Raw genomic sequence first — 13,065 nt, forward strand, 5'->3', positions numbered from 1 at the left:
TATCAATGAATTGGGGCGAATTGGGGCAATGATTTTTGAGTCTCAAAAAGTGTTCTAATTCTGCGTGCAGTTTAAGTTACATTCTAAAACAATACTTAGTTCAGCTTATAAATTTAAATCTATAAAGCTCAATGCTAATGTCAGCTAGCAATCGCTCTAAAACACTTCGATAACCCAATGGAATTTGATAACCCAATGGAAATTGATAACCCAATGGACTTTGATAACCTAAAGCACAATGACTTAATGACTGGGCTTTATCGGTTTATCCCGTTTCCTTTGATTTTGCTCTTTTTACAATAGCCGTATTCACTACATTGCGTAATTCAATGGGCGAAGGAGTTTAAAATCCATTCAGTTGAAACATTGAGAGTTATGTCACGGGTCAAACGTCAAAACATAACCAACTAACGTCGCGCGAATTGCTCTCAAACGACCAGTTGGCTTCGTCAGTAGCTAGCCATGGTATAGTGGGGCTAGCTTTAGCTTAAGTGAAGGGGCGTGAGGTGAGCACAGCGGGGGGAGGGGAGAGGCGGATTGGGGCGAAGTGGTGGATGGGGGGGCAACGGTGGGATGGCGATTTTCGGGTGCACGGGTCCCTTAAGACCTGCACGATGTGCGCGGGTGAGGATTGGGGGTGAAGTGAGAGGGGGTGATATGGGGCGGGGGGAAGGGGGGGTGAAGTTCAACCTCTTAGAACTGCCCTTCACACCATAAGTATAAGTCTCCAAAACAGTTTCTGTGAATCGCATACTTGGAAACTAGTGAGCTGAAAGGCTCTACGAGCACTTAATGCCCGCTGGGCGCTACCCTTTATCCCGTTTTTGAGGACGAAAAGTCAAATGGGTCAGACGAAAAATCGGTCAAGCGAAAAAGCGCATAAAAAAGACCGACAAGACTAATATAATTAATTGCTACTAACTTCGTTTGAGAGCAACTAATCATGACTCATTAAAAAAACTAAAAAGGCGAGCAAAAGGTAAAGCGAATTTTAGAAAAGCGCCCAAATAATAGCCGTTGAGAGGCTGACGGCGGCTATAAAAATCATAACCGACTACCGGCGAGCGGTTGGCTTCGGACGTAGCCAGCTGCGGCCTTAGGGCTAGCATTATGGGTGGGGTGTAAGCGGAGGGGTGACACGTTTAAGACTAAGAACCACCCTTCACACCATGAAAATTTCTCCTCAAAACAGTTTCGGTGAACCGAACACATAGGACTAGTAACCCGTAAGGCTCTAAGAGAACTTCGTCCGTGCGCTACCTGTTTATCCCGTTTTTTAGAACGATAAGTCAAATTGGCACTACAAAAAAACTGTCAAGCGAAAAATCGCATAAAAAAGATCACAGGACCAATATAATTGCAACAAACTTCATTCAAGTGCCATTAATAACCATTGCCACAAATGCACTACTCACTCTTTCGTGCCATGATAATTGAGCAATCAGCAGTCACTGATGGCCACACCTAGTAAATAGGAAAGAAGTCACCGGAAAAAGATCGTATGAATGAAAGCTGACCCAGCAGATGAAGTGGACGGCGGCAAGTTAGACGACGACAATGGAATAGGTGCCTGAGGGTTGAGCATCTCCTGAATGAAGTCCATCTGTTTGTCAACAAGAGATGAAGCCACATTTGACAGAGTCACGTATTGGTTCAATTCAGCTAAACTTCCACCATCAACTGCAGTTGTCGACACTGATAATAAAAAATATAATTGTTTTCTCATCTTTCCAGTCAAACGTTATCATAGAGTGCTCAAGCAATGACGAACTTAATACCCGCCAAACCAAATTCGGTTTCATAACTCAAAACTCGTAAATAACACATTCCTGGTAAACAAAACATGCAAAATAGTTTTTTATTTCTTCCAATTGTACATTTCGAATTTTCTTGAGGTTTTCAACCATAACTTATTCCAAAAATACGACTACTACAATACTTTTTTGAGTTCTTTTTGAGGCCCGCCTCAACCTTTCTTCAATACTTTATCAAATAATCTGTACAACATTTTGGTTGATCTGCATTGCATTAGGAGTTTAATAATTTAAAAGCGCTGACAGATTGCCGGAAAAAAAACCTTCATTAAAACGACGTAAATCTGGATTCAGAAAACGATGAAAACTAAAATATGTAGAAAAAAGTTGAAGTGTTTTAAATTATTGTGAGCACAGAGTTTCATTCAAGATCACACAAGAGACGGTCTTTTCTTAAGTTTGAAAGTTCTAATAACGTGGAGTATTATTCAGATTATACAAATATACAGAAATCAGCTTCTAAAATGAAGAAGATACTAAAAATAAATGCTAATTCGCTCTCATTGAATTTTGATAACCTGACGCACTGTGACTTACTTACCTGGATTAAAACCCATTTCTTGATTTTGCTCTTTTTTGATCTAATCACTACATTGTCAAAATTGGTTTCGAATGAATCTAGATCACAGTCAGTGGAAACATTGAGTGATGTAACTAAAAAGTAAGCGTAAAAAGTAAAGTAAAAAACCAGCAGGATAAGTCCTGAAATACAATCCATAGAATTGAAAAATTTGAGAAAAATGCTGACCAAACCAACGCAGCAGAAGCAAATATCCACCTTCAAACAAAGAACAAAAAATTGACAAAACAAACAGAAACAAAAAGAAACGTTTTCAAGATTGGAAAAAGATCTTGTTTCAAAAGCAACAACGACGAATAGCTACTTAAGAAGAGAATTATTTCGGACTCTGAAAAATCTTGGATTAAAAAAAAACATTGTTAATTCCTTTGAGTATGAACTATAAAATACAGAACATAGTTTAAAGGCAATGTAGTGTTAAGAAGTATAAATGATAAATGGATTACTGGCGTAAAAAATAAAAAAATCGATAGAACAAGTTTTAACTAAGAAAATTCAAAACAACTATCCTATTACGACCCCCTTCGAACAATTAAGAGCGAAAAGAGTACAAAAAAACTAAAAATGAATACAAATTTAATTGAAAAAGAGAAAACAAAAAACTGATTATAGCCGGCAAATTGCCGGAAAATAGCCACCGTTGACGCCCGTGATGCACATCGGGATTGAAACAGACAAAGAAATAAAAGTCAAAGATAACAATTAACCAAATTTTTTTCATAGGTTTCAAAAAAGTGGCGCTTATTCAGTGTGCAGTTTCAGTTAAGCTCTAAAACTGAAAGCTACTTAGCTAAATAATGTCAGCCAGCAATTGCACTAAAGAACTTCGATAACCTAATGCAGTATGTTTTCTTGAACGGTCTTTATCGGTTTATCCCGTTTCTTTTGATTTGCTCTTTTGACATTGACTGTATTCACTACTATTTCAACGCATGAAAGAATTTAAAATGCAGTCAGTTGAAACAGTGAATGAGGTAAGTCAAAAGTCAAGCGTAAAAATCGTGACTTATGTAAAAACGAAAAACGTGATCAAAAGGAAAGGCAAAATTTAAAAGAAGAGCGCCTAAATAATAGCCGAGAGAGCCGTTGAGAGACTGACGGCGGCTATTAAAAAGATCCATTTTTCTGAGCTGGGGGGGGGGGGGGGCTGATAGCGGGAGATGGGGTAAACCGAGGAGGTCGGATTTTCAAGATTGAGAACCGCACTTCACACCACAAAATTGTCTCCAAAACATTTATAGTGAACCACATTCGAATATCGCAAAGCTTAGGGCTCTAGGAGAACTTAATTTACCCCAAGCGCTACCTGTTTATCCCATTTTTCCCGATAAAATCTTGCCAAAAAATGGGACACAAATCGATCAAGCTAAAATCGCGTAAAAAGACAACCGGACTAATATAATTGCTACAAATCTTGTTTGAGGAAAAAGACATCACCATAGTACAATTCAAATTCTTAGAGTTGTAAAATTCCACGAAACCCGCAAAGTAGCTAATATATATATATATATATATATATATATATATATATATATACCAAAAAAGTCCAATATGAATAACATTTTTCAAAGCTGTAAACTGAGCGTATTACAACTCATATACATTATATATATATATATATATATATATATATATATATATATATATATATATTATATATGAGTTGTAATACGCTCAGTTTAAAGCTTTGAAAATGTTACTCATATTGGCCTTTTAGTGGTTTTCTGAATATAGAATATATCCATAAAGTCATTCATGTTCCAAATAATTGAAAATGTTTATGCACCACACAGGAATCACTGGATAAAAAGGAGACTATTAAAAATTTTTGAAAACTTAAACTTCTAAACATAACCGGCTGATTGCAGAAAAATAGACGCTGTTGACGCGCTTGATGCACATCGGGATTGAACCAGACAAAGAAAAAAAGTCAAAGAAAACAATTAACCGAATTTCATAAGTTTCAAAGAACTGTCGCTTATTCAGTGTGCATTTTCAGTTATATTTCAAAAATATACATAATTAGCTTCAAAACTGAAAGCTACTTAGCTAAATAATGTCAGCCAGCAATTTAAAATCCAGTCAGTTCAAACAGCGAATGAAGTAAGTCAAAAGTCAAGCGTGAAAATCGCTACATATGTAAAAACAAAAAAAAAACGTGATCAAAAGGTAAGGCAAAATTTAAAAGAAGAGCGCCTAAATAATAGCCGTTGAGAGGCTGACGGCGGCTATTAAAAAAATCCAGTTTTTCTGAGGTAGGGACTGATAGCGGGAGATGGGGTAAGCCGAGGGGCTTAGACTTTCCAGATTGAGAACCGCCGTGCACACCATGAAATTGTCTCCAAAAAAATTGTCTGCAAAAAAACCTCAGACGAGAAATTGCATGAAAGCCAATAAGACTAATATAATTGCTACAAACTTCAATTTAAACTGACGTCAAGCTCTAGCATGTTAATCAAAAGTACACACCAGTGGTGTTGTCCAGGTCTCCCGAAAGAAGACTGTGGAGATTCAGATCTGTAGAGTGAACAGCCGAGCCAACTGCAGGTGCAGATGACCCCACGACACTTCCCGACAGCAGGGAGTTGCTATCGTCCGTGAGACTGGAGCCAAAGAAAGCTGCAACAATAAAATAGCTGAACATCTTCGAAAAAAGTTGCAGCATTTCATCAAACTTCAAAAAGCAGCGGGTTGGTGTAAATTCAATCTATTCTCAAAGATAATAGGATAGAAGGTGCGCTACCCATTAGAAATTCAAGATCTTATTTTTACGACAATAGTATTTTAAGCCCCAAAAAATAGGGCTCTCTCACAGACATCATATCCCAATCAAAATTGAACAGCAAAAATTTTCAATGATCCTAATGATACTACAGATCTCCAGGCGACCTAGTATAACAGATGTTTCTTATTTGGAATTCAGCATCACCTGCGTTGTCCAAAGTAGCTGCTTGTGCAGTACTCAGTGGATGACTTTTTGAACCCTGTGAGGACGAGTTGCTCCTTTGCTTGCTTGAAGATGATTTCCCACTTTGGGAGTGTTGAACTGAACTCGATTCTTTTCCAGCCAATGCTCCGCGGTTTCCCAACTCAGCTATAACAAAAAATATCTCCATGAAGCGCATTGTATTTACGCTATGGACATGCAGTGCCAAGACAAATTACCGATCCTCTTTGGTTTTTTATACATCAACTACTAAATTACGCACTAGGGTAACTTGCTTATTGCGGCCCGTAATTTCGCATAAACGTAATTTTCAAGGATCTGTGCCAGAGATTATGACATCATCAAACTCATGCAATCTATACCTCTTGCATGCAAGGAAATATAGGCCGGCATATTGCCGAAATAGACGCGAAATAGAATTGTTTGCTGTAGTATTTGAGTATAAAAAGGTACAGAAAAGTTGGCGTGTCTGATGCAGTTTATATTAATTTGAAACATACCCGGCATATTGGCGGAAATTAGCCGCCATTGATGCCTCTCGTACAAAATCAATATTGTGTACTTGATTCGCGATTCAAATCACTATTAGATTTTTTGTTAAGCTATCTTGAGCGGCGAGTGCACTTATCTTGAGCGGCGAGTGCACTTGACTCAATTTTGAATTCGCTTAGAGAATCGCCTATCTTTCACTTGTCTGTCTTACTAGGTAAGCGAATACGATTGTCAAGAAATAAGTTAAATTGAGCAACTGCTCGCGAGATGCAAAACAAAAAGAGTGAAACTGATTACAAAGTTGGTCTGCAGAAGTCACAATAGGTATTAACAAATAATTCCCGATGCGGGAATTAGGGTAACAGACAAAACGTATCAAATAATAAATGGTAGACAATGAACTTAAGTTGAATTTATAACATGCCCTTCATTCAGGATTAGGTACAATCAAAAATACATCGTATAGGAATTTTGCTGCACCAACAAAAATGACCATGTACATTTCTCCCCTTTGGGCGAAAATTAAAATAGCATACATTGAAAAATTTAATAACAATATTGTTTATAATAATACTTTTTCACCGGTTAAATAGTTATCAACAATATATTTACAGGTTATCATACCTAGTCATAAAGAATAATGTATCAAGTTTCAAGGAATTCAAGTTTGAAATTACATACCTAGAGCTTTTCCGTGCCCTCTTTGTAGTTCGTGGAAGTATTTGTTGTAAGGCCTCCATAGGTGCAGAAATAGAGGGTAGCGTCAATTCTGCAGTGTGATTCGTGGGTGGAGGTGCAATTATTAATTCTGAACTTTGTGGAGCTGAGATTTGAGGTGCGGAGGTTGAGGCAGATTGTATCGTAGTCTCCGGCGGCGCGAAATTCGATGGCACTTTTGGCATTCTTACTCGCATTGCGCGAGCAATATTTCAACGATTAGACGAGATACCTCTTGCTGTGTCCCGTGTTCTATGTTTCAATTTGCGGTCGCCGTTCTGAATTCGTGTAAATTCCTTAGTGTGGCTGAGTATCTTAGCCTCTGTCGATTTTTCGAAATTTCTTGGTTTTCGAAATTTCCCCATTCTATTGATATACTCTGAGAGCTTTGTTTTACGCTCATGCCTCGTGCCGAATTTCGCGATGTCACTATTTCGAACAGTGACGTCCACCTTGCCTGGTTCGCGAATTACTAATGTGTGCTGGTTTGTTTTATGGACTACCGAGCCAGGGGCTAGCACCTCGTATGGACCACCGCGGTTCTTCTTGGAGCGCTTGTATGGGTGTCTCTTTTAGTTGGACTGTAGGCTCTTTGAGTGGGATTGCTCGATGTATCTTCGTCGAGCGAAAAAACCGAGTTTCATTTTCATCCGCGAGCCATTCACGTGAGCGAGCTTCCTCTGTCGCCATGCACTTGTTTCTCTCAATTTCTTCATCGCTGTGGTAAATGCCCCAATGATCCTCTGGTAACAGTTCATTGAGTGTTACAGTCTCTTCGTCCCCATCAGAACAAAGGGTTTGAGTAATTGATATCCCAAGGGCCCCGAACAGATCTTTACCGATGAGCGGCTTCAATTATTCCTTAACGATCACAAATTCTGCATCTTCAATCCGCCAACCATTGTTCTCCGCCGGCGTCTGCATCATTTCAAAGATAGGTATAGGTCATTAGCAAAAGTCTTGAGTTCTTTTGAAGGTACAGTCGTTAGCCATCGTGCAAGTCTAGAATTGTTGATGACAAGTGATTCATTTAAGATGCTACACACACTCACGGAGTCGATAATGAGTCCTACTTTCCTACTTCCGGTCTGTAAGTTCGTGTTTTTGCGTTCGATTTGTACTGTAGTACTAGCTATGCTAGCTACCACGTCATCTGAACTGTCATAATCTGATCCACATTCTCGATTATAATTTGTGTTTGGAAACGAACTGACAGATTTTTCGGTTGTATCTTCCTCGATTGAGTTTACGTTAGGTCGAGCTGATTTGGAAGAGGCAGATTTTGGTTTACGAAATACACGCGAGAAATGGTTCTGTAGGCCACAAATATTGCCTTTTGCAATACTTTTGTCCTTTTGATTCGCTGACCAAGTAGGGCCGCAGTTTCGGCATAGCTGATTCGTTTGTCGATTGCAGGCTGCAAAATTTTGTCGGTGATTCCGTTGGCGAAAAGGACGTTGTGGAGTTATTGAATTCACCTGCAACGCAGGTTGATTGTTCGAAATTTGTAACTGGTTTCGCTGTCGGAGTTCCATATTAATGGCTAAGCAAAATGCTTGTGCGGGTTCAACAGTTTCCCTGAGCAATTCTCTCAGAATTTCAGGATCCTGCATGTTGGCAATGAAGATATCTCTGATAAGAGTATCTTCCTGATTTCCAATGTCGCAATTTTCGGACAGTTCCTATAATTTGCGAAAGAAGTGATCAATAGATTCCCCTTTTGATTGCTTGGTGGTGAGAAGCATGTACCTGTCAAAAGTAACATTGCGCGGGCGAATAAATGTATCTTCCATAATTTTCCAGAGTTCCACAGTTGTTAGTGTATCAACCTTGAGGTGCGGGTTCTTACTACACACAATTCGTCTCCCTTCGGTGCCCAAACTAAGATACAACATAGACAGTTCTGCGATCAGCTTGTATCCATGGTTTATCTCCACACATGACTCCTATCTCTATTTGTTTCTGACATCGATTCTCCCAGCTCATTTTTAGTTGTGCTTTTCTAGCAAGGCGTTCTCGTTCTAATTGGGCTCAAGAACCAGTAATTGTATTTTCGTAGATCGGTTCTAGAGGAAGTTGAACATTCTCGGGCTTTGGTTCGAGTAGCGTATCCAATGCGATGTTCTCTTTTGCAATGAGGGCCAATTTCGCCTGAATTTGCAATTTTTCCACTCGAAAGAAAGATCTAGGCTGGGTTTTTCCCAAAAAGGTTCGATGCCAAGTGGGATCCCCTTTTGCGTTGCTGACTGCGCCATGTCGTACAAAATCAATATTGTGTACTTGATTCGCGATTCAAATCACTTAGATTTTTTGTTAAGCTCTCTTGTGCGGCGAGTGCACTTGACACAATTTTGAATTCGCTTAGAGAATCGCCCATCTTTCACTTGTCTGTCTTACTAGGTAAGCGAATACGATTGTCAAGAAATAAGTTAAATTGAGCAACTGCTCGCGAGATGCAAAACAAATAGAGTGAAACTGATTACAAAGTGGGTCCGCAGAAGTCACAATAGGTATTAACAAATAGTTCCCGATGCGGGAATCAGGTTAACAGACAAAACGTATGAAATAGTAAATGGTAGACAATGAACTTTTTAAGAGTGCCACCTATTTCGATTGGATCTTGTATTCAGACAGATTTCTGAAACAGATCGATTAATGAGAGGATACAGGGATTGATATTCATACAAAAAAACATTAGGCCTGGTAACCAAGACCCATTAAGAGAAATCTGCTTGAAGAAGTAAATGTAGCCTGGAAATAGCTGCGAAGGTCGCTTACGAGATGTAGAATATAGATAGCAACAGATATAGAAACGAATTGACGCAGTTCCCAATTTTATTTGGAGATAAAAACGGTTTTCAAACGGAGAAATTCAAAAAAAATAAATTCATTGACTATTTTATTTTGGTCGCAGTGTGTTAGTATTAACACTGATCATTATATAGGAATCCCATTTTGACTTCGAAATGCGTTAGAGTGATCTCAAACGACCTTGATAAATTTAGAAGGCATTCAGAGACCGATGTAAGTCAGTTATGGTCACAAATTTATCACAAAAATTAAAACTCAACGCCAATTAGTTTAAGAAATGACGACGCGCAAAAAAGAGCCAAAAGAAAGAAAAAGCGACATTAAAAGGCCAAAAATTTTCTTTTTGGAAGTTTGCGGCGTAAAAAATGCAAACAAAAAAGCGTCAGACGACGAGACAAAACAAACCAAGATCATCCCAAAGCTAAGCTCGCATCTATAAAAAATAGCCTCTGTAAAAATAGCAGGCTGAAAAGATGACGGCGTCTATTAAAAACAAAGTTAACAAAGAAAACGCCAATAAATAGCCGCCGGCCATGTCCCCGACCCTTGGGACTAAAACATTTAGAGACAAAAAGACGATTGTATAATATAATTTTCCTATAGGATTCAAAAAGCGTTATCATTTGGTTCTGTTTCATTAGACTCGCTAAATGAGTTGAAGTTACCCTAAATTAGAGGGAAAATTTTCAAAACAAAGCCAATTAGCAGTATACACTAGAAAGCTTTAATTATTTATTGCACTAAGTATTTAAGCATTAAGCCATAGTACATCGTTTTTATTGGTTTACCCCAGTTTCTTTTGATTTCGCTTTCTGACCGTAAACCATTCTGACCGTAAACCAATTCTAAATAACATTCAATTGAAACGAGTGAGGTAAGTCAGAAATCATGTGAAGGTCGTGACATACGTAAGGCGTGATCGAAAGTTAAAGTGAATGAAAAAGGATATATAATATCCCCTGAGGCGCTGACAGCGTCTTTCATAAGATTAATTTTTTTTACGAAACTATTGATCATTTTAATTTGTGGTCCCTTGATGTATGAAAAGACATCGTTGTATAGGAGTCATAGAACTCAAAAGTGATTAAGTAACCTCACTATCAGTATCAAAAGGTCTTAGAGAGTGAGTCATTAAAAAAACATGACTCGGGTCGGTGACGAAAACACGCATAGCCGCCAATTGAATTGAGCTGCTTGAAATTGTGGTTGAGAGAGAATTTTAGATCACGCGAAACGCAAAAAGTCAAGGTCGTAAAAGTCACTCGAAAAGTCAAAATTGTCAAGCGAAAATTTTGCATTAAAAAAAGACACACACGTTTACAATAATTGCTATGAACTTCGTTCAAGAGCAATTAATTAGAACGACGAAAAAAACATAGCAAGACAAAGTCCTGACGTACAATTCATTAACTGAAAAACTAGACCTACAACGGTTTATGAGTGAATAGGGAAAACCATATTTAAAAAAATTAGATAAAAAACAAAAAACGATGTCAAAATGCCGCATGTGAACCAAAAAACCACTAGCCAGAAATGGAAATTTGGTTCAAACAAAAAACTAGGCCTAGTATAAACTATGAATGGATTGGGAAAACCATTTAGAAAAAAATCCGATCCAAAAAAATGGAAAAAAAAACAGTAAAAATCAAAGTGAAGTTTACGCATGTGAACAAAAAACCACTATCGAGAGATCTAATTTTTGTTCAAACAACCATTTCTCGCTACTTTAAAATTTGAACGAAAAAAATTCACGCCACAAAACCACTCGCTTTTTCGTCTCATTTTCAGTTTCGGCGTGACCGAAATCAATACTCCAACTTGACTTCAAAAATCATGAAAATGTGTGAACAGATCTTAAAAACGAAGACGCGCCCCACTACAATACAACTTTTTTGAATTGTAAAAAAACCAAGAGAAGGCCAATAATAGCCCCAGCTATCGGTGTGCGGCTATTAAACAGTAAATGAAAAAGCAAGGTATAAGTTGTGTTGAAAAATTGGATAAAAACTGTACGTTCGTTGAGATATGGGAAAGTTATTCTCATATAACATCGCATATCAATCATCTTGGATCAATGACGAACAACATTCTAAAACAAAACAAGGAGAAAAGGAGAACGACGATACTAAAAACAAGCAAAATACAGAAAAGAAAAGGTAAAAAGATGAAAAAAGCACTAATTTTCTCGAAAACTCTAGCAATAGCGCGTATTCTACCAATTGTGAGGCAAAGCCAAACGACAACACAAAAGATAAAAAATCGCAAGACAAGTCCTGACGTACAATACAAAGAAATTTATTGACTTAAAACAAGAAAACATACCCAGCAGATTGCCGGAAAATAGCCGCCGTTGATTCCAATAAGCATGCTTGGGATTGAAATAACAGAAGATATTGAAAAAAAGAATTTTGTACAAATACATTTTTTTAAGTCCGATTTATTTTGATGGCATTTCGTAGTTCTTCTGTTTCTTAGAGAGAGGCTACAGGGGCTACTATCAATAACAATAAGCATTAGAGATGGTAAATAAGACTTATAGGAACGACGTTCAAATAGCGGGCATCTAAAATTGGGCTTTATGGGTTTATCCCGTTTCTATTTCTGACTTCAATTTTTATACTGACTCTGTTCATTTTGAATTGCTTTGCTGAGCAGCTGATGTTCAAATTCACTTTTAGCAGAATGAGAGAAGAGAGAAACTAGCCTAGAGAAGTCAAAAAGATTTCACGCAAAATGTTGAAAAGGCGGCAAAATGAGGTAAAGCGAAACATTTTTTTATTCGACGAAGTAAAAAAAAATAGGAGCGCTATAATAGCCGGCTGAGAAGATGAGGGCGGCTATTAACTAGACATAGAATAAACTTTGAATGGATTGGAAAAGCTATTTAGAAAACAAACCTGATAAAAACCAAAAAAAAACCTCTAAAAATCAAGGTCAAATGCGAATTTTTGTTCAAACACCATTTTCTCCCGCTACTTTAAAATTCCAGCGAAAAAATTTTACGCCGCAAAACCACTCGCGTTTTCTCTCCATTTCCTGTTTCGGCGTGACCAAAAATCATTACTCAAATTTGACTTCCAAAATTATGAAAATGTGTAAACAGATCTTTAAAAAAAGGACAGCGCCCCAATACAAATCAAGTTCTTTGAATTGTAAAAAATTAGGAGCGCTATAATAGCCGGCTGAGAAGCTGAGGCGGCTATTAATAAAGATTTCATGCAAAATGTTGAACAAGGTGTGAACTAAGGTAACGCGAAACAAATTTTTGTTCGACGTAGAAAAATATGGCTACTATAAAAGCCTGCTTGAGAAGATGGGGTCGGCTGGTAAAAACCAAAGATCACAATAACTCCTCTTCGAGTTCTAAGGAACAAAGATCAACGCAATGCAGCCAGGCTCCGCTTCTAGCTTCGCAGCTATAATGACTGTCTCGTCCAATTTGAGCCGAATAAAAAAATTCCTGTAGTTCTTACCTTCCATCACATCTACAATGAGACTCTGCACGGCGTATGTTATTAGTTGATTCGTTGTGACAACAAAAGCGTTCAGGAGAATATTGGAGAGCAAATTCCCCGGAAACAGAGCCGCAATTCTGATTGGTTGACGTCTTCGATTTTGCTGATCTGTAGTTGTACTTTGCTGTCCTGCAGTTGATTGTTGGTTTCCCGTTCCTAGAGCAGACATAAATTTATGACAGTCGAATG

The 13,065-nt window shown here is 38.0% G+C and overlaps 2 protein-coding genes across 2 annotated transcripts in view; one reads left to right on the forward strand and one right to left on the reverse strand.

Moving 5' to 3' along the window:
• Positions 1-13,065, reverse strand: part of LOC142348021 (dual E2 ubiquitin-conjugating enzyme/E3 ubiquitin-protein ligase BIRC6-like) — a 245,200-nt gene that overhangs the window by 164,935 nt on the left and 67,200 nt on the right. Inside the window, exons 15-18 of the mRNA XM_075399188.1 lie at positions 12,835-13,032; positions 5,324-5,488; positions 4,864-5,013; positions 1,518-1,695 (exon numbers count right to left, since the gene is read on the reverse strand). Of these exons, the coding sequence (XP_075255303.1) occupies positions 1,518-1,695; positions 4,864-5,013; positions 5,324-5,488; positions 12,835-13,032 (691 nt within the window). The remainder of the gene's footprint in view (positions 1-1,517; positions 1,696-4,863; positions 5,014-5,323; positions 5,489-12,834; positions 13,033-13,065) is intronic.
• LOC142348129 (GPN-loop GTPase 1-like) overlaps positions 1-13,065 on the forward strand; it is a 393,281-nt gene that overhangs the window by 1,171 nt on the left and 379,045 nt on the right. The window lies entirely within an intron of this gene.

This window comes from Convolutriloba macropyga, chromosome 10 (assembly GCF_964194025.1).
Source record: "Convolutriloba macropyga chromosome 10, txConMacr16.3, whole genome shotgun sequence".
Lineage (NCBI taxonomy): Eukaryota > Metazoa > Xenacoelomorpha > Acoela > Convolutidae > Convolutriloba > Convolutriloba macropyga.